The sequence below is a fragment of the Mesocricetus auratus genome, unplaced genomic scaffold (assembly GCF_017639785.1).
Source record: "Mesocricetus auratus isolate SY011 unplaced genomic scaffold, BCM_Maur_2.0 Super-Scaffold_6730, whole genome shotgun sequence".
Lineage (NCBI taxonomy): Eukaryota > Metazoa > Chordata > Mammalia > Rodentia > Cricetidae > Mesocricetus > Mesocricetus auratus.
The window spans coordinates 81,638,983-81,663,384 of NW_024429184.1; the positions used below are offsets into that span (position 1 = coordinate 81,638,983).

Genomic DNA, 24,402 nt, shown 5'->3' on the forward strand with positions numbered 1-24,402 from the left:
GCCTTTCCCAGTATGCATACATATAAAAGTTGAAATTTCTTTGATGACATTAACGTTTATGTCCTCCACAGAGAACAAAGAATTCCCTAACAGCAATCTCTGAACTTTCCATAAAGAAAATGGGACCCTACTTCATTGATTCAACCTGATCCAACTTGATGCATCTGAACTGACATTTACCATCTTTTCCCTACTGTTGACATTAAAGGATAATTTACATTTGTTTAAGGGTTAGTTTTCAGTTGTTTAGGGTTGGGATTAGAAGGTGTTCAGATTTGGGCATCTTTTTCAGGTAAGTTTAATGTTTAGATATACTTTGCATGGGATATAGGTAAATTATAATATCTTCTGATGAATTATAATTCGTTTATCACAATTTGTCATACTGTGTAAGGTCTTTCTATTCACAATGTTTGATGAGTAACTATCCTTATCATCTTCTATATATATATGATTTATATATGTTTAAGACATTTTGCATATTGACACAATTTAGTTTTGTTTTAAGTCTAAACCTTTTCTTTAGACTAAAAAGGGAATTGTAGAGAGAGACCTAGGCACCTGAGCGCTGACCACACCCATTTTGGGCATGGCTACAGGTGTGTATAGGTGTGCAGACTAAAGAGCTGAGGAGAGAGGCCCTTGCCCTCTTTTTAGGGTTCCGGTCCAGTCTCGGAGTGTGACTGAAACTGAATTTCTCGGAGCACCAATCTGGTTATCAGTTTCTCATGTGAGTAGTTTTCCTTAATAAACTGACCATCAATACTCATACCCTATGTATGGTTATCTTTTCTTAACACCTATTACATACAGTTGTTGCATTAATAATACTTCCAAGAAGTTATTAGAGCCTATCTTAGTTACTATTCTGTTGCTCTGAAGAGACACCATAGCCAAGGAAATCTTTATAAAAAGAAGCATTTAATTGGGGTTTGCTTACAGTTTTAGAGGGTTAGTCCAGGATCTTCCTGGCAGGAAGTAGACAGGCATGGTGCTGGATCAGTAGCTGAGAACTTCATATTGTGATCCACAGGCAGTGGCAGAGAGAGAGAGACTGGGTCTAGTGTGTTCTCAGTGAGACACCTCCTCCAACAAAGACACACCTTCCAACCCTTTCCAAACAGTTCCACTAGCCGAGATCCAAGCATTCAAATATATGAGCCTATGGGGCCACTATCATTCAAACCACCACAGTACCCAATACCTTGTAAGCACTCTCAGTAAATGTTACTGTTTTTATCCCACAAGTTATCATCATCCTGTGGATTTTTGACAATATTTCTTTTCATTGTTGGTGTGTTTTTTTTAAGATGATCTTTAAGACAATGACATTTGAAGATCATGAGAAATTTAAGACACTTTGCAAACTACTTCTTGGTATCTTCAAAAAGATGTCAAAAGCAAACAGCAAACCATCGTAAACAAAGACACACAAACCCACAATTAAAAATAAAAGCTGGGAAGAGAGTCAGAGACACCCACACCTCTACTTCCACTGTTGAGAGTCCCACAAGAACACCATGCTATATATACATGGACATATATATATACATATACAAAGGACCTAGCTCAGACCCAAACAGGGTCCATGCTTGCCACTTCAGTCTCTGTGAGCCCTTATGAGCCCTGCTTAGTTGATTCCACAGGCCTTGTTCTCGTGGTGTCCTCAACCCTTGTGGCTCTTGGGACCCTTTTCCTCTGATTGGGTTGCCTTGATATGAGAGTTTGTACCTTGTTAAGCCATGTTTGGTTGATATCCTGAGAAACGTGTGCTTGCACCCTCCCCCTCCTCCTCCCCCCTCCCTCTCCCCCTCCTCCTCCCACTCCCTCTCCCCCTCCTCCTCCCCCTCCCTCTCAAGGAAAACAGAGGAGTAGTGGATCTTTGGAAGAGGAGGTGGGAAATGGACTGGGAGGAATGGATGGAGGGAAACTATGGTCAAGATATAACATATGAGTTATCTAATATATAAGAGAAGACGTTAAAAAAAAGCTGCGTTCACTGGGGTATAGTTATAATCCCAGTGCTCAGTGGAGGAGACAGATCTTGGGATCTTGGGGTGCTCATCAGCCATCAATCCTAGCCTAATCTGCAAGCTCCAGTCAGCTAAAGGACCCTCTTTCAATGGAAAGGTATATGATGCCTGGGGAACAGTATTTGAGGTTGTCTTCTGACCTCCACAATTGCGTGAATATATGTGCACACACACACAATTTAGAAAAGGAAGTATATACCTCTCAACAAATTTGTTTGTATAGGGAAGAAATGAGATCCATGAAAGTAATTTAGAATTTTACTTTGGGTGCAGAGATACAATTCCAGGGTAATCCCCCCCCCAGTTGCTCTCTGACATCTTCTTTTCTATAACAATCCCATGAGAAGAGTCAAAGAGGTACCCAATGAGACAGCAGCACTCACATGGGGCTACTTTCTCTGCCTCTCGGGACTCAGAGGATTTTGTTAGCATAGAGGAACAGCAGGACCTCGGGATGATAATGGCTCTGGAAGAAATCAGAAAAGGTACGTGTGAGGGAGGTTGCCAGGCAGGACACCGGAAGAAGAGGCCTGAGTGGAAGCAGCCAATGACTAGAACTGAGCGAATGATAACACTGTGTATCATCTTTCAGCAATCTTGCCCTTGTACATCACCCATGGACCTTGTACATGGCCCCATTACAATTGCAATACTAGCCTGCGCTATTTCAGGTGGTAGGAGGAGGTAACTTCCTGTTGCACTGGCCTCACTTCCGGTGTTATGTACCTGAAGGTGAGGGACTCCCAGGAGAATACTCTCCTGCCCTGACTCACTCACCAGCTGCCGGGAAAGCCTGGGGTTCCTCTGATCTTCTTCACTTTGGAAACACTGCTCCCTCCTGGGTTTCAGGTACGGAACACAGGCCTGAACAGTCGTTTTGCAAGCCTGAGGGAAAATAACATTGCCCTCCATTTGTCCAAACTTCTAGGGAATTCTAGAATCCCAGGCAGGGAAGGTGATCCCAAAGGACTGTAGCCAATCTAAGGTCAGAACCACCGAGGCTGGGAAAGTAATTTTCAGGTTATTTGTGAGCCTGAAACTTGAAGGATTTCTGCTTGTGAAACGGCTGTGGCTTGGTCTGTGGCACCTGGAGAGGGCACAGCTCTGCCATGAACACACAATTACACTCATCCACAATCTCTCTTCCTCCCCTTCCCCAAAGAGATTTTTGTAGAACTCTTTGCACCTCACCCAGTCCCGTCATCCTTTGGGGACCTGGCCTTACCTATCTAGCCAGCACCAGCAGATGTTGAATTGGGCAGAGACAGGTCAAAGGGGAAGTGGGGGAGACTGCACCCTGGAGGCCCCTTTGCCCAGCTTTACACAGATACCCTAAAGGCCATTGTAACTGGCAGGAACTCCAGAGCTTGGCTTCTCCACTTAGCAGAACTGCTACCACCCCCTCTAGGGACAGCAGAGATTTCACAAAGTGAGCTAAAATGACTGCCTCACCTTGGCAACCCGAGGGCTTTTGTCCTGTAAATGAGTCAGGAGGGAATCCTGTGTCTGGTTAACCTGGTGGGTGAAAAATTTCTTCCATTTCTTCCCAGCAAATGCAGCCAATTGCCCAAACAGAACAAAGGCGGAGTACCGCACATTGTCATTCTCCTGTGGGTTTCCATCAACAAAAACAAAAACAAAAGGGTGGATAACCATCATCAGATCTCCATCAGAGCAGATCACAACCATCATTCTGAGTTGCATATTACAAGTGGACATCACCAGTGTTGATAGGTACACAGGTTTTCCTTTCAATCTGGGAGCGACTTCCATGCTATCATCTAAAAATTTCCTACTTTCACTTCTCAATTCTTTATATCCTTTCCCTCCCTTTCCCATGTCCCCCTTCCTCCCCTCCCCCTCTCCCTCCTCCTCATTTCCTTCTCTTCCTCTCCCCCTCTTCTTCCATCCCATCATTTTAGCCTTATCTCCTCTCCCTACTGAGTTTCTTCTGCTGACCAAGGAGATTTTGTTTCTTCCCCCAATACCCTGGCAGCTCTCCCTGCCTCTACTCGTATCTGTTAGCTGTTCCCTGGGAGACCATCAGCCTCTCTCTCCACACAAACTGTTTGCTCCATACATCTGAGGCAACGAGATCAAGGCTCAGAGAACAGCAGGGTTTGTTCATGCTCGTCCCACAAGATAGGCAGTCAATGTAGGTGCCCAGTCTCCTAACTTTGGTACACAGATTTTTGTTTTCATTGGTTTTGTTTTGTTTGTTTTTGTTTTTGTTTTTTGAGACAAAAGTTCTCTGTATAACAGTCCTAGCTGTTCTGGAACTCACTCTGTAGACCAGGCTTGTCTCAAACTCACAGAGATCCACCTGCCTCTGCCTCCCTTAGTGCTGGGATTAAAGGCGTGCACCACTACTACCCTGCCCATATAGATCAACATTTCGTGATCCTGTCCAGGCACCAAAGAAACCAGAGACAACAAGGGATGGGCCTCTCCTAACGGAAAGAAGCATCTAGAAGTGGTCACAAAGACTGAGACAGCATTGATCATTTTGTGAACTATTAAAAAATAGATTTTAGCATAAGTGACTCATGTAAATTGCCTTGGGGTGGCATTCTGTTTATTGCTCTGTCCAGTGTGTAAGTATGTTTAAATGAAATTTAGTGAGAAGTTACTCCAAGTCAACCCTTCCCTGAGACCTATGTACATGAATACATAAGCCAGGTGCCTGCCTCCTAAAAGTGTAACAATCATCTAGTGGGGGGTACATATCTTGACAAACATGGCATGAAGCCAGCCATGTTTAGTGTGTAACTCTCACATAGATTCTGCCAATAGGTAGTGCTGTGTGAGGATTTCCTTTTCTACACGGCTAAGGAGTCTCCTAAAAAAATGACATGCAAGCTGTGTCTAAAAAGTAGCTGAATAAAAATCAACTGAAGTCTAGTCAGCACCAGAAGGATTTAAGGATATGTCCTCAAGATTTGTGCTGACATCCTAGGGTGGTAATATAGACATCTTCCTATCCCCTCCTCAGACAAGATAGGTTTGCATTCAACAGCAAACATCTAGGCAGGGGTAGTGGCTCATGCCTGTAATCACAGCACTCAGGATCTGAGGCAGGAGGATTACCATGAGATCAAGGCCAGCCTGGGTTATCTGCTGGGTTCCAGGCCAGCATGGGTCATCTCTGCTGAAATATTAACATCTGTCCTTGTGGAGGGATGATGAGCACTGACAAGCATGCCAGCAGCTCTGGTCTAACTCCTGAGTTCTGTAAGCTCAGTGTCTCTCATTTTCTCTGTGTGGCTACGGGCAGGAGTTGGGTGGGAGGGACAGGTAGAAGTTGCTCTGGGTTATGATATGTATGTCTGACAGGTGCTGTCTTTGAAAGAGAGACAGTGGCAGGCTGATTGACACCTGCAAGTCAGTTATGGACTACATGTTGCGCCCAAGCACTGCTTGGTTGATGCATTTTATCTTGTGGCTAACAGGGCAGGGCTACAGGCAGGGCCGCTTTCCCAATGCTTGCTGGCTCTGTGAACTGTAGGTGGGCCCTCATCTTTCTGGGCCTCCATATCCTCATTTTATAATAAAGATCATTGTAGCACCCACCGAAGAGGGTTGTTGTAAGGACTGTATAAGTATCCATGGCAGTTCCCTGGCACTGTGAATGACACACAGGAAGGATTCGCTAAATGCTGACTTGTTACATAGAAGGGAGTACTGAGCACAGACTGATATCATCACATCACTGTTGTCATCATTATTACAATATACACTTGCCTATTGACATGAAAACTCAAGAGAGAGTGATGGGATACTACATATCTTCTATGTTCTCCATAACCCCACCCATAACTCCTCTCTATAAAATTCACAAATTAGTGAGTGATACAGACCTTGTTCCTAAGAAGCACACTGCCCAGGATTCTCATTTCTTTTTGTCTTTTGTTTTTGGTTTTTTTGAGACAGGATCTCTTTATGTAGTCCTGACTGTCCTGGAACTCACTATGTAGACCAGACAAACTTCAAACTCACAGAAATCATCCTGCCTCTGCCTCTGCTGGGGTTAAAGACGTGCACCACCACCACACAGCTTGGGATTCTTTGTAACCCAGGATGATTTCACAGCCTAAGATTTTATGCTTACCCTTCTCACTTACATCATCCAGTAAAGTCCTGGTCTGAAGGGTGATGTCTATGAAGAAGGAGCCCAGGCCTTGGCCCTGGATCTTGCCCAGCATGATGGTCAGAGTCTTCACACTCTCATGGATCACTTCAGAACTCACAGGATCATACAGTCCATGCACCAGGAGGTCAAGGAAAGCTTTCTTGTACTTTCTCACCTGCTATCAAGGTTGGAAAAGCATTAGCATCACACACATACGCCACACACATACACCACACATACCAAACACATGCACACCACACACCACACACACACACATATATACACACACATGTACTCACAAACACACACACATGAAAATATACACACATGGACCCACATATACCACCCACCCACACACTCACAAATACATTATAGCACACTAACACATGTGCACACATGCACACTCGCCACATACACACTCACAAACATATTCTCACACATTGACACTCACATACCACACACACACACCACACACTCACATACACATTCTAATACACTGATACACACACTCTCACATACATACACACACTCACACACACACACACACACACACACACACGCACAACTCCATCCCTAATCTTCTAGTAGCCATAAGTTGGGGGTTGAAAGGCCCTGACTTTCTTTTCCTTCTTTAAATTACTATTTTTAGCTAATGTAAAAAAAATAATGGGTTTCATTATGGCTTTTTAACATCTGTATCATTTTAGTTCATTCATGTTCATCCACCGCTATCCTTCCCATCCTCCCTTCCCCTTCCTCCTGACAAGTAGTTCTCTCTCTGTTCACATCATCCACATGTGTAACATGTAATAAAATAAATATATATGATATGCACACACTTTCCTCCGACTTTGCCACCAAATCTTATCCAAACACAAATGTCTCTCGTAACCCAGCCCAAGAGCCTTCCTAGGTCTTAGGAGGACAGGACAGAAAGGACAAATGGGAATGAGGCCTCCGAGTGATGGAGTGGGGGAGGAGGTAGGTGCTTCAATAGCACAGGGTGGACAAGAGTGTCCTGGGCCCTTCCGAGGGCTCAGTGCCTATAATTTATAATGGAGAGGACATAAAATGCTATCGATGTGGACAGGCACTAAGGATAGGGTATGAGAGTGTCTCTCACTAAACAAACACAAATTATGAGGAAATCATTTAAACTCTCAAGGAGAGTGATATGAACCAGTAGCTCCGTTACCCAAGGTTGACAGAGATGAGGCATGCTGCCACGTCCCCCTCCCTGCAACGACCTCGAGTGAGTCACACACACCCTTATATAATCTGTTCTTCTCCCGTGTAAAAAGAACCAGTGGCTTGCTTGTAGCCTGATGTGACAAAAGTAGTCAGATGCCTCTCCTGGTTGCTAAGCTACATTATATAAGACTCCTGTAGAGTGGACAGGCGTGAGAGACACCTTGAATAGATAGATTGTCATGTTTTGAGAGTATGGATCCTGGGTACCAGGAGTAGCCCCCAGGAGACAGCCAGCAAGAGAAGGGAAACCTCAGTCCCACCACTGAAAGAGCCAGCTCTGCAAAAGCCACTCTTAGAAAAGTGCCCTGAGCTTTCGAAAGACACAGTCTAGCCAACAGTGGTTTGCAGCCTTGTGAGAACCTGAGCTCTATGCTCAGGCCCCTGAACACAGATACCACTGTTTGTTGCTAGGTCTGTGTGACTTGTTGCAATGCTAGCCATCCATGGGCACCGGCTCCAGCTGTGGGGACTCCATGCCCCTGGAGCTGAGAGTCTTGGGAAGGCTGTCTCAACTCTACCTCTCCCTACCTTGTCAGGGGCTTCACAGGCCAAGGTGCCCAGGCCTCTCATTGCCAGGTAGCGCTTTTTAGCATTAGGATCCCGGGCTCTTTCTGCCAAGATGAAAAACACATTCTTCAAAGGCTCCTGCTTCTGCAACCTCAGTTTCCAGGAGACCTGGGTGGTGGTTCAAAAGTGTGTTAATTCAGAGGCTGGGAAGATGGCTCAGTTGGGAAAGTTCTTGCTCGACAAACATGAAGATCAGAGCACCCGCATAAGATTCTGGGTGCAGGCAGTGCGTGCCTAGAATCTCAGCACTGGGAAGACAAAGAAAGAACTCTGAAGTTCACTGGCCAGGCAGCAGAGCCAAATCCAGTGAGAGAGAGTGCGATGAAAAACAATCTGATTCTGGCATCTGGCTTCACAGACACACACACACACACACACACACACACACACACACACAGAGAGAGAGAGAGAGAGAGAGAGAGAGAGAGAGAGAGAGAGAATTAATCAATTCAAATGGATTCAACTCCAAACATTTCTCTCTAAAGAAAATGCTGTTTTGCCTGTTCAAATTTCTCTTTCCTTCTAAACTAAGACAACTAAACATGCCTGTCTGTCTGTCTGTCTGTGTACATGTGTCGGTGTGTCGATGAGGATTAAAGCAGGCCTCACTTTACCACTAAGCTACACTAAGTTTTAAAGATGATTTACTTTTGTCAACCAATACATTTGTCTACAGAATGAAGGTGCTGGTGGAGGAAATAATACAGGGCTGGTGTTGAGGTGAGTGGGAGTTCTGGAGAGAGACACACAATGGTGAACTGTATGACAGAGACTAAGAGGAAAGAGACACAGGTCCCTTTTATAGTGTGTGCTATGCCGTTATTTCTCCTCTCTGGAAAGTTCCCTGACCCTCTTCCTCCTCCAGCCGCTCCTCATCCTTCTGCTGTCCTTTTAGCTAAATAAATGAATACCTGTATGATACCTGCTTTATCCAACTCCTCTCTTCCATTTCTGTCTTGATACTTCTGCAGTCAGGCTGATGTCCCTGCATGTCCATCCAGCTGTACGATGAATCCTGAGAGACTTTTCTCAGTAGTTACTGTCCTCAACCCCTCACTAGCATGTGACTCAACTGGCAACATGTCAACAAATACCAATTACACATCTATAAATCTTTCAGGACATTTCAAGGTTGTCCCAATTTCTGAATCCATGGATCTGGGCAAAGAAAAAAGGAAGAAGAACAACAAAAAGAAGGAGGAGGGGGAGGAGGTGGCAGAGGCAAAAATAATACAGTGGGAAAACACTGCACTTCTATGCAAAATCCTATACTTCTAAAACTAAATGCTAAGTAGCTGCAAGATAAGACATAGAAAAGACAGAAGATAGATCAAGATATAGGCCACCTTTCTCATGATCAGATGAGCTGCCTCCCTAGTGAGCAGATGAGTTCCAGTAATGAGAAGGCACTAGTGTTCTTCAGGACACAGAACATGGCAGCCCACCTTAGAGTCAGACCCCAGATGATGTAAGAGCCCGACAAGGGACCAGGGAGATGATGGGTAAGACACTTGCTATGCCAGCATAAGATCTGAAGTTGAGTCCCATGTAAAGCCAGGCACAACAGCACTTGTCTATAATCCCAAGATGGGAGGTGGAGAATCTCCAGGCACGTGAGATGGCTGCTGTATGGTAAACAACAAGAAGACAGCCCTGGTCTCAAAAGATGTAGAAGGTGAGGACAGACGTCCAAGATTGCTTCTGACCTCCACATGTGTGTCATGATGGGAGAACACCTGCATTCATTCTGGAATGGACTGGGGCCGGGTAGGGGGGAAAAGACGGGGAGACAGAGAATCAAAGACAAAGGCTAGCCCCATCCTTAGGAAGCAGGAATGGATGCAGGGTCCAGATCAGGCAGTGTGCTCAGCACTGTGGATGAGACATTGAAGCTTTCCAGCATCTTATTTCTGAGTATTTATTGCAGTTCACTTTTTAATTTTTGGGTTAGCAGCAAGCTGAATCATTCTCATCTTCTCATAAGCATCCTCTATTCTTGCCATTACATGGCTTCCAGAAGGAACCCAAGCAAGCAGTTGTAAACACAGAGCAAGTGGGTACACATCTTACACAGTGTCCCAGGACTGTGTCTGACCTTGGAAAAGAAAGATCGCACCAATGTCCTTTTCTTCTTGGGCTGGGAAGTAGGGGTAGGACGGGGTTGGCTCAGGACTCGCTGTGTTTGTTCCATGAAACTAAAAAGGGGGAAAAATGAACAAAATCACCATATGAGCCACAAACACGCACTTGAAGTGTCACAGTGTCAATCAGCCTAGCTGTGTGGAGTGTGCCCTGTTGCGGAAGAACACAAAGACAGTGGAAGTTTTCACCTTGGTGATGACCTAGGGGTCACAGGACAGGGTCAGAAACTTTCAAGACAGACCCTTAAGGCTCCTGGGGGTCATTCCTGTAGTCCCCACTCCTCCATTCTATAGGCTCATTGTATCACAATTATTCAAGAGATAAAATTCAGATTCTTGCCCCCCCACAGAAACCTCAAGAAATTTTTTGTTTCTTAAAGATCCCCCAAAATAATGGTGGCACTTTTTGGGGCAGACAGGGTCTCATGGAGCTCGTGGTGACCTTAGACTAGCTTTGGAGAGGAGGATGGCCTTGAACTTCTGATCTCCCTGCCCCCACCTCCTAAGTTCTGGCATTATAGGTGTGGGCTACCATGCCTGCTTCATCTGGTGGTGGGAATGGAACCCAGGGCTTCATGCATGCCAGGTATTAGGGTTGGTTCTAGTGTCAACATGCCACAAATCAGAAGCTCCTGAGTAGGGGACCTCCCCTGAAGAGTGTTCCTGATTGCCTTGATGGGCGTGGGAAGGCCTGCCCTGATTACAGATGACACCTTCAGGTAGCAATCCAGATTAAGAGGGATGTCAAAAGGAAGACAATCTTGCTTTTGGTGCGCTCCTGCCTTCCCTTTTGGGAAGGAGTTAATTTGTGCGGTTGTTGCTGCTTCCAATTCTTACACTGACAGCAGGGCCAGCATTCCCAGGCTTCTGTCCTGCACTAGGGACCAGTGGCACCAGATGGAGGCTTCAGAGACACACAGCCGTGTAGACTGAGCAATTCCCATTTGTGCCTCCCCCTCCTCCATGAGAGACGGCAATTGTGAGACTACTCTTACTGCTGAAGCCTCCAGCCTCAAGGACGGTGCAACCACCAGCTTCTCAGCTAATGTACCCTGAAGACTTGGTTCAGGCTTCTGTAACTCAAGAGCTCTGTGGGCTGTGGGAGAAAAGCTTCTACTCCAGGGCACACATAGGAAACTGTAGGTTGTGTATGGGCATCTGGAACAGGTCAGTTTTATTACTCAGATCAGTTTGTTTTCTTATACATTTCTCCAAAGATGCTAAGATATTGCTATCTTATTTTTGCAGAAATGTCCAAAAGTCTCATACACAGAGTCACCACATTCTACAAGAGGAGAATCAGGATCATCAAATGTAGTTGATAAGGTATTTAATTCATGCACACCATGGATTTTCAGTGCTGAGGAGTCTTTAGTGACGGTAAGCTCCATCCAGCCAGATGCTCTAGACCCACTAGAGAATTCACTGACTACCTGTGAGCCCACCAGGAGAGCTCAGTTTTACAATTCATTTTCTCCAACCCCATTCCCAGTATCATAACTTGTTTTAGTCAGGGTCTGCTAGGGGAAAGAGGATGTGTGTGCACACCACACACACACACACACACACACACACACACACACACACACACACACACACGGTGATGGTTGGGGGTTTGAATGAGAATGGCCCCCATGGCTCACATATTTTGAATGTTTGGTTCCCAGTTGGTGGAGCTGTTTGGGAAGGACTAGGTGTGTCCTTGCAAGTGATGTGTCACTAGGGGGTGGGCTTTGAGTTTTTAAAAGCTGGTGCCATCCCAGTGTGCCTCTCTCTGCCCTATGATAGTTGTCTCAACATATAAACTCTCAGCTACTGTTCCATTGCCACGCCTGTCTGCCTGCCTGCTGCCATGTTCCTTGTCCTGATGATTGTGGGCTCCAACCCTCTGCATCCCTAGGCACCAAATAAATGTTTTCTTTTATAAGTTGCCTTGGTCATGGTATTCTGTTTCAGCAACAGAAAAGGTGTGTGTGTGTGTGTGTGTGTGTGTGTGTGTGTGTGTGTGTGTGAAGTCACAAAAGTCAGTTTTAAAATAGTAACAGCTAAATAACATCCACAGTGCATGCCTTTAATCTTAGCACTTGGAAGGCAGAGACAGCAGGATCTCTGGGTGTTTGGGGTCAGTCTGGTCTACAAAGTGAGTTCCAGGACAGGCTCCAAAGCTACAGAGAAACCCTGTCTCGAAAACCCAAAATACATACATATCACTCAAGAAACTGAGAACTCGGTAATTACTCGATCCTTGGGGCTGGGTCATCCCACAATAGTTGTCTCTCACTGGGGTGGTGGGCAGGGTGGACAACAATCTACCAGGTCCGTGCCTCAGTAGCCCCAATCTGGCACCAAAAGCCTAGAAGGTTCCTGGAGAGTTGCTGGTGTCTGTTCTATAATGAGTACTTGGAAACACTTGTTATGCTATCCTTGAAGGAATCAGCAGCAACAACACGGCAAATCAACTTGGGAAGGCTCCATTAGCTCTATTAGCAAGAGATGAAACTACTTCTTTCCAACAAACCCTTTGTGTGTAGCTGCTACCAGAAAACAAACAACACCAGGCTCATGTGACAAGTACAGGTTCTAACTCAGTGGATCTGGGTAGGAGCTCCAGATTCCGATTTCCATCCAAGAGACGTTACGTCAGTCAGCTTCCAATCACTATGATGAATGCATTGATCTTAGTCCATGGATGGGCTCAGAGCTCTCCTGGTAGAATCACTTCCCCAAAACCCCACCTCTGAGTATTGTTGTCTTTGAGGATCAGGTTTTCAACACATGAGCCTTGCAATGGCATTTCACATGCAGTTCACAGAATACATGAACTCTGTGGTGAGGGACCACAATTTTAGCAGTGAAGGGTGTCACTTAAGGGCACAGTAATAGCTATTGAGAGGAAACTGTGGGTGGGAGCTGCTGGCAGAGGCCTCCTGCTGCACACAGGTGAGCTGGGAGACAAACATACGGCATTCTGGGTTGCAATAGGATTCAACATGTTTGGAATGATTATTAAAAGAATTTGGGAGTGGCCAAAGACAAGGGTAAAGGGCTAAAAGGCCACTATAGAGGACTCTGGCTTTGTTTTTTATCATGCTTTACAGGTAAGAGTACACAGCTAAATTCCTTAAGTTGAACTGGAATCCATGTAAGAGGTAGTTCACTGACTTTAACAACACTGTCCCCCAAAGCCATGTACCCATTAAACAATTATTGCCCTACTCCAACCCCTGTCACCCCAGCCCCTGGCAACCATGAATCTGCTTTCCATCTCGGTGACTTTACCCATTTGTTTTACATAGTATGAAATCATTTTGATGTTTTTAAAAGGCCCATTCACATTGTAACATATATGAGCACTTCATTCCGTTCTTATGGTTAAATAACACTCCATTACATGGAGATACTATTTGTTCATCTATTCATCTCTTGATGGCCAATTGCTTTGTTTCCACTTGACTACTACAAAAATAATGTTTCTATAAATATTTGTGTACAAATAATTGTTTGTGTATAGACTTTCACCACCCTGGGGTATACACACCCAGAGTGGAATTACTAGATAAGGTAATTTTATGTTTAATTCTTTTGACCAAGTAGCAAACTCTTGAACATATCACCAAATTCAAGGACACGAACATTTACTGTTACAGTCCAAGTGTTCAGTAGTTACATTTAGGTCATTGCATGTGGGGTGTTGGTTTGTTTTGTTTTGTTTTTTTGAGATAAGGTTTCATTGTGTAACCCTGGCTGGCCTCAAACTTGCAGCAATCTTTTTGTCTCTTCCTCCGAGTGCTGGAATCACAGCTGTGCACCACCAGACTCAGCTTCAGCCATGCACTCTGAGCCATGGTGTGAGGGACAGTCCCTCTTTAGTGGCCACTGGCTATGGAGCATTCTGTGGTTCTAACAGGTGAAAAGGCCGGTAGATGTCTGCAGGTGGTTCTCACCCCTGGATGTATCAGGATTACTGGCAGCATTTTTAAAACCCTGGCTGCCCCAGGTCAAGGCTGTCATCTCTGGAGATGGCCTCAGCATCAACTCTTTTTCTCTTTGTTAAGATGGTCACACAATCTAACAGCCAGTCACTGAACTAAAATGACCAGACACCTGCCTTGGTTTTCCAAGGGCTGAGGAGTTTCCTGAAGTCAAGGGGTCCAGAGCAAACTAGGACACATTCCCACCCAGCAGATCCCAGCACGTTATGCCGTTTGTTGGGTTGAATGGAGAGATAGGTGGGGACCGTTTTCCCTGTCACTTTGGTTTTGAGCATGCTTTCCTGGTCAGAAGGCAAAAGGAAGTCATGAAAACACATCTTCTAGTTATAGGTAGGTGCCTGTCTTAGTTAGGGTTTCTATTGCTGTGAAGAGACATCATGACCAAGGCAACTCTCATAAAGGAAAACATTTAATTGGAGGGGCTCACTTACAGTTTCAGAGGTTCAGTCCATTATCATCATGGCAGGGGGCATGGCAGCCTGCAGGCTGGAGGAGCTGAGAGTCCTACATCTTACAGGCAACAGGAAGTCAACTGAGACACTGGGTGGTATCCTGAGCATAGGAAACCTCAAAGTACACTTCCGCAGTGACACTTCATTCAACAAGGTCATACACACTCAACAAAGCTATGTCTCTGATTATAATCTCCCTATGAGATTATAGGGGCCAATTTCATTCAAACTACCACAGTGCCCTGTTGTAGGATATCTGTTCACACTCACACTCCAAGACTGCCAATAAAGTGGACTTGAATCAAAGGGCAGAGTCAATGACTGGTTGACTGGAATTAGCCATAGAGGTTTGGGAGGACTGAGATATGGGGACACAGAAAGTAATATGGAGGGCTTTTACAATCTGTGGAGGTGTGGAGAGTCAGGGTTAACTGACCGTTCCTCCATTGCTCTTTGGATCTGTCAGGTTTTTACCACAATATTTGACTCCCAAGTTTTATTTAATAATAGAACAATATTATAAGTAATCACTTCAGTGCCCAATGGCTGCTGACAAGGGAGAAGCCATTTCCTCCAGGCACTCACTACTATTAGGTTGCACAATACACAAATACATGTATCAGCCCTGGACACATGTGCAAGAGCAATGCTAAATGGACTCAGTAGGTTGTATATGTGTGTGTGTGCATATATGTATATACATGTAACAATAGTAAGTAAAGAAGAGAACATAGATTTTGGAGGGACAGTGGAGACCACAACACAAGAGGAATTAAGGGAAGAGAGAGGAACGGCAGTGATACAGATACAGTGCTCATTCATGAAGTTCTCAAGTATTTAATGAACAAAAACACCTCTTCACTCCCTAGCCACTGGGCCCCTTGTCTCCTTTAACTCTGGTCAACAGATCTTCCGTGTTCCTACAATGGGAACTAAAGTCAAACATCAGAAAAATGGAGATGAGGAAATGGCTCAGTCAGGAAAGTGCTTGCTGTGCAAGATGAGGAGCCGAGTCTGAATCCAGAAAAGTCACAGGAAAGCCAGGCATAGCAGAGCAGTCTTCTAATTCCAGCACTGGGGAGGCAGAGAGGAGGATCCCTGGGGCTTGCTAGTCAACCAGTTTAGCCATATCGGTGAGTTACAGGTTCAGTGAAAAACCCTGTCTCAAAAAGTAAGGTGGTGAGCAACTGAGGAAGACCCCTAATGCCAACTTCTGACCTCCACATGCAGGCACACACATGCATATATACACACATCACACATGCACAAGAAACCACACACGCACGTGCACACACACACAGACACACATGCACACATGCACACACACAGGATTTCACATTGTCCAGTGGTCCTCACACTTGAGCATGCGTCAGAAGTGCCTGGGGGCACTTATTAAACCACACACACTCCAGGCCTAGTGCTCTGAGTTTCTGATTTTGCACACTGGAACAGGCAGGCAGCCTTACTAATCTGTATTTCTAGTAAACTCTCAGGTGGTAGTGAGCTACCACTGGCCTGGGAGCCACACTTTAGAACTATCATAATGAGAGAAAGAAATCACAGCATTGAAAGGCTGTCTCCTCCAGAATAAAAGACTTACAAACTCATACTGAGACAAACTAGAAAACAACAAAAGAAATGTGCAGTTGCTTCTGGGGTTTCCTCCAGGAAACTTCATGTTTGACTAGAACCTGTTACTGATTGGGTAGGACACTCTGCTTCAGAGTCAACAGATACCTGGCCATGGCAGGTTGCTGGTAACTGTAAAAGCACTAATCCGATAGGCTGGGGCCCACTCAACAAGGAGGCCATGCGCAGTTAGCATGAGTGGAGTTACTCTCAGCTGGGCAAGAAAACAAGCTATCGCTTGTTTCTCATGCTCAACTTCTTTCTGCAAGAGCAGCAGAGCCACAAGGATGATGCTAGCCAGCCAAGACAGCTTCCCCCAGTTTCAGAAACCAAGCAGCAAGCCCGGTCCTAATAGGCAGGACTAGAATTCTAAGTCGTGGAATGGCCCCAAGCAGGGCAAAGTGAAGGAAAAGCTGAGAGGTTCTTCCTGGGAGATACAGCACCCACAGAGAGGCACGCACTGGTTCCTTCTCTAGCTTGCCACTTGTTCTAGCAAGCCCTCTCCAGTGTCCCTGCTTCTCCTCAGGAGACCAAAGCAGTGATCTCCTGTCAGCTGTCCAGTTGCCCTCCAGAGCCCATCTTAATCTTGAACACAAACTTGAAGGTGTTTTCCACGCTGACAGGGGAGCCTTCTACATCAGTATCCCTAGAACTTATCAGACCCCAGGCCCACTTCAGAATTGCTGGACCAGAATCTCAGGGAACCAAGGGCCCAAGTGTCACACTTTTTGTACAAGACTCTTGGTATCCCTAAACAAATGCTAGTGTGTGTGAATCCAGGGTACCATCCCAGGCTACATGGAGAGACTCTGTCTCAAAACAAAATGAAGTAAAAACAAGTGAGAAGAAGAGGCAAGCAGGGTGTGGTGGTGCACACTTACCCTCAAAGCTTTCAGACAGCAAAAGCAGAAAGGTCACCAGTTCCAGAAAGGTCGTGGCTCTAGAACAATACCTTGTCTCAAAAAAATAAAGACAAATAAGTAAAACAAACTCATACTTAAAGGCGTCTTCACAGCCCCAACGCCAGCAACACCCTCAATACCAGCAGCTTCCCTCCAAGAACTGTAACCTTTACTCCCCACCCAATCACAACCCAAGAGTCATCTCCACCTGTGACAACACAAGCTGTCTGAAAGAAACACAGTAAACAAACTTCTGATGAATGCGGGACACAGGGTCCTGGTCACCTCCCAGAGTCTCGAAACAGCCGTTTCCTACTAGAGGTAGGCTTTACTGTTGAGCTGAGTAGGAGTAGGCTAGGGAGCCGAGGAGGAAAAGGCCTGGACCCCTGGAGCTGAAGACAAGAGTGACTCACACTCATTTTATCCCTTTACACACTGCTTGCTTCACATGCACCTCTGAATGTGTTTCCATTGTATACCATGCCCAGAATCAAGGTTTTCACTACCCCCAAGATCATCAACATGTCACCGTATTGCCTAGTCCTACAGAAAAGCCATTCATCAGGGGTCCTGGAAGTCTTTCAAGCAGTATTCTAACACATTTATGAGCATAAATCCATGAGACTCAAATATTAGCTTCATGAGCTAATATTTTATGAGCTGAAGCCACAAGGCATTTTATGAAGACCCAGTTTACACACAGATGCATTTTTTCTCTCATCTGTAAAATGGGGCAAACTTCTAGATTTCAAACTACTCTTTGAACTCTGAACTCACTAGCTGTGCTAATATGGATAGCTACTGATGGTAGATAAGGCACTTTTGTTTCCAAGGCATTCAATCAAGCACTTTAAGGGTGGGGCAGGGAGTACTTATCCACCTGTTAAACTCAGGCTGAAGGCTAACTATGATTCTCCAGGCCCCTTGAGAACTTTGTCACCCACTGCAGTGGTGATGCTTCTCACTACTTCTGCTCCATGGTGGGGACACGCTTCCCAAGAAACAGTTCACACCTGTAACCTGTCACTGCACCCGTGAAACTAATTAGTTTACTTCATTATTTATTGGTGTGCAAGGGATCAAACACCTGAAAGTGTCTGAGTGTACGAGGAGAGGAAGCCGTTCTCTGAAAGCAAAGTTGGCTGTTCTAGGCTGGCTTCACGATGGGAAGTGGTTAAAATATTGCTGCATAATTGAGTTGGAAGACAGACAAAGTTTGAGGAAAATCGTGGCTATCCGGGGTAACTTTTTGAATTGAAATGATGTTGTAGGTAACCTTGAAAGTTTAAGTTCTTGCTAGAGTAAAACAAACCAAAGCTAAAAATGACATGACATTTTGTGTGGTTTGCAGAAGAAAACATCTCAAAAAAAGCCAGCTGGTAGATTAATGTTCAAAAAAGGCCATGTCCTGAATTAGTAGGAAGTCAGGTGACATATTGGTGGTATTAGCTTTCATGTGTCTCTAACTAGCTTCTTTATTAATTAAATACAGGCCCACCAGCTCAAATAGAAGAATTTTTATCATATTTCTTTTAATTTTCACATTTTCTTGACAGACAGGCTTCATTATCTTCTTTTAAGAGAGAAAACAAAACCCTGGGGTTTGGGATAACATAAAATAACTCATCCAAACTCAAATGGCAATGGAGTTCAATATTCTGTATTCCCTCCACTTTTTTCTAAAAACAAAAAATTTTTTTTAGCTTTTTAACTTTTCAACTGCTCTTGAATTTGCATTCCTTCTGCCCTAACCTCACCCAGGAACTGGAGTCAAAGCTGTGCACCACCCCAGCAGTCTTATGTCTATGACATTACTGTTGGTAACCTGTACTGGCCTGCCCTTGGGGTTCTGACAAGATACACCCTCAGCTGCAGCCACTAAGAGCACCACCTGTGCATATTCACTATGTTCCCTTCTAAAGGGGCCCTGTCCACCTCCCCTCTTCTCCATCCCTCTCCCCCTCCCTCTCTCCCTTCTCCCCCACTTCTCTGACTGTCTCTCTGTCTGCACACCTCCTCTCTTTTCTTTTCTGCTGCTGTTGTCCTCAGAGGCCAGTCTCCCTGTTTCCTTCCCCTCCTTTCCCATTCACTTTACCCTAATCAAAACAAAAAACAAAAACAAACAAACAAAAACCCTCCACCCAAGCTCTGTCATATGATGTCTTTCTCCCCCATGCACTGCGTTTTTAAATGACAACAGTTACCATCCTAACCTGAAAACTCCTGGACAGCTAACTCCCTGTGTGCTGACAAGTGTGCAGACACTGTAGTCTGACGCATCCAGTTTCTCTTGGGCCTTCCTACACTAAAGCTTTCTGCTAAAATACAACCCATAACCCATCTAGTGACTGATTTGTATAGTTTATTAATAGAAAAAATAATAAACGGCTCGTGGGTCTGTTATGGTCCACTCCCATCTTCCAAAGAAAACATTCCCAGATAGCAACATTCTTGGCATTCAATTCCCTCCAGTGTCAGTGGCCAGAGCATATTCCAGGACGCATGTGGGAACCAGGGCGCCTGCACGTCTGCTCAGTCAGGGTTGAGTCACCTGCAGTCACCTTACCTGGCTCCTGGAGTGGCTGTGACGTGAGGACTTGCTATTGTCAGGTTGGAGGCTGGTCTGGGACACCTCAGGAGGCACTCTGTTCCAGCTGTTCTGGACTGGCCACCAATTCCATAGGGGAGAGAGAGAGAGAGAGAGAGAGAGAGAGAGAGAGAGAGAGAGAGAGGGAGAGGGAGAGGGAGAGGGAGAGGGAGAGGGAGAGGGAGAGGGAGAGGGAGAGGGAGAGGGAGAGGGAGAGGGAGAGGGAGAGGGAGAGGGAGAGGCAGAGGCAGAGGGAGAGGCAGAGGGAGAGGCAGAGGGAGAGGGAGAGGGAGAGGGAGAGGGAGAGGGAGAGGGAGAGAGCGAGGGAGGGGGAATGAGAGAGAGAGAGGGAGAGAGAGAGAAGAGAGAGGGGGGGAGAGAGAAGAGAGAGGGGGGGAGAGAGAAGAGAGAGAGAGGAGAGAGGGGGGAGAGGGGAGAGAGAGAGAGAGAGAGAGAGAGAGAGAGAGAGAGAGAGAGAGAGAGAGAGAGAGAGAGAGAGAGAGAGAGAGAGAGAGAGAGAGAGACCAGAAGGTGAAGAAGGATCGTCTGGGAATTTGGAGCCAGCAGAGAATAAGAAAGCCAGACCAATAGGAGAGGTATTAAGGCCCGGGGGCGGGAAGAGGGGCGGAGGGAGTGGGGTGGAGGGGACAGGGACCAGGCTGCCCTCCAATGACACCCACAAAGTTGTCCTTCGTCGACCCAAGGTGCTGCGCCCTTTGCGCCTCCACATCGCCGCAGTATCTCCTACCTGCTGCTTGCTGTGCCTGCCCCTCATTAATTCCTCCTGCCCAGTCCCACCCACACTTTGTGCAGAAAGAATGGCAATTCCGAAAACTTTCACCCTCCCCAATGCACGCACCGCCCGGCGTCATTTCCCCATGCTGCCAGTAGATGGCGCCATTCTTCCAGTCAAGGGTTCCAGAGTTCTGGCCACCTCTCCCCACATAATCCAGTTACAGAAATGTTTAATCTAAGGAATGGATGCTGTCCTCAAGCCAAGCAGCCTCGTTGTAACTGACTGTCGCACTAACAATTTTAACTACTAATGCCGCCTCTTGCTCTGTAAATGCCATATGTCCAGAAAGGAGTGATTCAAACACTGAACAACTTAAATCACTTATTAGTTAAAAAAACTGAACAACGAGACTTCTACTGCTACTGAAGTCTTCTAGAGCCTCCCTCGGTGTCACCTCTCCTTCTCTGAACTCTGTCACCACGTGCATGAATCTTTGCATCAATAAATTGATGCAGATATTTACTGACTGACTCTGTGTGGGATGAGGAGGGTAAATGACCTTAAAGGGGCAGGAGTAAGAGGAAGGCAGTCCGTTTTCACAGTTTTGAGAGCCTGTTATACTAACAGGTAACATTCATGGATACTTCGTCATGATAAGCTTTAATGTAAATATTACATTAATTTTCCATTTAATTCTGACACTGAACCAAGGAAACAGTACTGCTTATTAACCTCATTTTCATGCAGTTAGTGGCAGGGTGGGAACTCCACTATAGGCAGCCAGGATGCTGCTATGCAATGGACCAGTTTAGAAAATCCAACTGGGCGATAGGTGGATAAATATAAACCATGTAAGTACATCAGAGGACGGGAAGGGAAATCAATGGTCTAAAGAAAAATGAAGATGAAACAAAACCCTTTCAGGGCTGTACTTTGAGGATTCCACAGTTGACCTTTGAGATGCAATTTCAATAGGACAAGGATAGAAATAGCACAGGAAGATGTGAAGGGACATGTGGGTGGCACCGGAGGACACCTCTGGGGAGCCGAGTGGTGCCCCCTGGCTTTGACTGAACTAGGAGGCAATCACAGGAACAAAGGGATGTCTACATGAAATGAGAACGCCTGTGGATTTGCAAGTTCAGGTCTTCCAAATTAGCTTTAATCTTTTGGTGAAATCGGCAAGAATAGGAATAAGTTTTTTAAAGGCATCATCCAGAGGGACTGGAGAGATGGCTCAGTGGTTAAGAGCACTGACTGCTCTTCCAGAGGTCCCGAGTTCAATTCCCAGCAACTATATGGTGGTTCATAACCATCTGTAGTGAAATCTGGTGCCCTCTTCTGGCCTGCAAGGATACATGCAGACAGAACACTGTATACATAATGAACAAATAAATAAATCTTAAAAAAGACAAGACATCATCCAGATGCTAAACAAATGACCCACTGTGATTAGCAAGCCTTCTACCACTGAGTCATGTCTCCAGCCCTAGCTGGTACCCTATTAATGGGTCCTTCTGTCTAATGATACCCTGTATCCAAACTTAAAGACATTTGACAGAGTATAATGTTCTCTCTCTTGCCAAATGGAAAACTAATCTGCACTGCTTCATTGTCTGCTTAAAGTCACCAGGGAAACGGGACTGAAACCAGCAGTGATGGGCCTGGGACTCAGCATTCCCAGTGTGTGTCAACATGTAGAGACACTTTATCAAAACAGAATGTCCAAGAGAACCCAAGACTCTTCTTCCACAACCTTACACCACTGTAAGATTCTGGGGTTTAGAAAAACCTAATGATTTGATTGTCACATAATGATGTTTGGTTAATATGCTGTCCTTAAAAAATGGCACGCTATAATCATTTCATTATTCGATAGCTCTATTTTTATCCTCTATTGATATCTTCATTTTGTCAGAGATATGCAGGGGCCAACACCACTAGAAAATTAAGCCACCAAAAATAATTATTTCTCCCAAGTTACTGATGAAAAAGGCAAAACAAATCATTAGACAGTTCACTTTCCATTGAGATCTGTGAAACCGGAGACAAACGACCTGTCAAAATGGCTTCTCTCTAGTTTGGCATTGACAGGAGAGTTTTCTGCCTGAGTGCGCAGTGTCCAATCAGAAATGTGTCCACTCAGAAGGCACTTGAGTTTCCTGCCTCTCACCTTACTTCAGGAAATGCTAGGCCAAGCCTTGTCAAAGACTTTCACTCCTAAAGAGAGGGAAGGGGCAGGGGTGGAACTCAGGGCCAAGCTCTTGGCTTCTCAGATATTCATGCTTCATTCATCAAGTGTTTATCTGATTCTACTTTTTTTCCAAGACAGGGTTTCTCTGTGGCTTTGGAGGCTGTCCTGGAACTCGCTCTGTAGACGAGGCTGGCCTGGAACTCACAGAGATCCGCCTGCCTCTGCCTCCCGAGTGCTGGGATTAAAGGTGTGCACCACCACCACCTGGCTGACCCAACGTCAGGCTGTTCGGCAGGTGAAGCCAACACTCATCCTGCCCCCGGAAACCTACCAGGAGAGGACTGGAGGTAGAATAAATGGTGTCCCTGCCAGCACAGAAGTTGCTGATCAAGAACCACGAGAGGCAAAGGGCAGTGGCTCAGAAAATGGACTGTAAAGAAAGGCCATAGGCATCTGGACTGGCCAGAAAGGGGTACCATGGGAGAAAAAGTAGTCCCAAGCTGAAGCCAGACAAGTGTCTAACCGTGGTTAGTCTCCACACTCCCCAACCCACCTTAAGCAGCATCCTAGCCACCTGCAGCAAGCAAACGCCCTTGGGAGGGTCTTCTCGCACATGCCACTGTCAACCTCCCACTGTCCTGTGTACATGTGCTTTAGGAAGAAAGTGACGGCCATTGCTTCCAACCTGGAGTGCAATGCAGGCCACAGAAAGATGTACCGGGCTCATCCTCAGCTTCACGCACACTAACCCAGGAGACGGCCATGACCCTGTCTCCTACAGATAGAGTTCTGCAAACAGAACGGGGAGCTTGTCTCTGCCGTGTCCTTGTCCCACCGCTGTCCCTGTTTCCTGCCTTTATTGCTTGACAGTCATTGTTAATCACTCCCCGTCCTTCCACTGACATCTCCCATGACCCAGAAAACCCCGCACTGCCGTAAGAACCAGAACTGTAAGCCTCCCCTTAACGACACTGGGAACTGCCCAGGCCACTGAAGTACTCATGAGTCCACCAAACACCCTAGAGGTGTTGCTTTGCAGAAGCAGTGTGTCACTTGTCATCACAATACCCTGGACAGGTGCACCGGGCCAGACAGCAGGGCTGGCACAGAACCCAGCACCCCAGGAGCCCAGAAGAGCACGAGGTCACTGTTTAAAGATGCAGAGTGACACTGATCTCACAGGCTTACTATAGACCTTTCTCCCTCTCTCCTCTCTTTCCTCCTCTCTCCTCCTCTCCTCTCTCTCTTCTCTCTCATATTCTCTCTCTCCTCTCTTTTCTCCCTCTCCCTCTCTCTCCTGTTCTTTCTTCCTCTCCTCTCTGTCCCTCTCCCTCCCCCACCTCTAGGGTCTTACTATAAAGCACATACTGGCCTGGAATTCATCATGCCCAGCTACTAGAGAGTCCCATCACTGAGCACATCCGCATGAACAAAGCCCCTACTGTGTGCACCATCCTCACAGGGCCCGTGGCCAGAGTCCCCTTACATGTGGACTCTGTTGCCTCGTTGAGATGATCTTTGCTGGAAAGGAACAGACTGCTCCTGTGCTAGGAGAGGAGGTGGCATGGAGGAGAAGGACATCCCAGAAGAGCACGAGGCCCAGCCGTGAAGGCGGTACATAGCAGATACAAACCGCAGGCTTAAAAGGCAGCACCGGGGCTGTAGCTCAAGTGTACCTACCTGACACGCAGGAGGCCATAAGCTGGATCCCCAGGACTAGCAGACAGGGTAGGAGAGAGGAGGGAGGGAGGGAGGGGAGGAGGGAAAAGGGGAGGAATTCTAGTTTATC

The 24,402-nt window shown here is 46.0% G+C and overlaps 1 protein-coding gene across 9 annotated transcripts in view; it reads right to left on the minus strand.

Annotated features, from left to right (window-relative positions):
- Nucleotides 1-2,278: 2,278 nt before the first annotated feature.
- Nucleotides 2,279-24,402, minus strand: part of Mro (maestro) — a 34,955-nt gene continuing 12,831 nt past the window's right edge. The window contains exons 5-12 of one of the 9 annotated variants that reach the window (XM_040741611.1): nucleotides 19,663-19,750; nucleotides 17,076-17,146; nucleotides 10,076-10,175; nucleotides 7,942-8,088; nucleotides 6,155-6,340; nucleotides 3,486-3,641; nucleotides 2,811-2,918; nucleotides 2,279-2,499 (exon numbers count right to left, since the gene is read on the minus strand). In XM_040741611.1, the coding sequence (XP_040597545.1) occupies nucleotides 2,446-2,499; nucleotides 2,811-2,918; nucleotides 3,486-3,641; nucleotides 6,155-6,340; nucleotides 7,942-8,088; nucleotides 10,076-10,171 (747 nt within the window). In that variant the 5' untranslated portion in view covers nucleotides 10,172-10,175; nucleotides 17,076-17,146; nucleotides 19,663-19,750 and the 3' untranslated portion in view covers nucleotides 2,279-2,445. Of the gene's footprint in view, nucleotides 2,500-2,810; nucleotides 2,919-3,485; nucleotides 3,642-6,154; nucleotides 6,341-7,941; nucleotides 8,089-10,075; nucleotides 10,176-17,075; nucleotides 17,152-19,662; nucleotides 19,761-24,293; nucleotides 24,347-24,402 lie in introns of those variants that run through there. The other 8 variants (XM_040741612.1, XM_040741610.1, XM_021229812.2 and 5 more) reach the window with 8 other exon arrangements.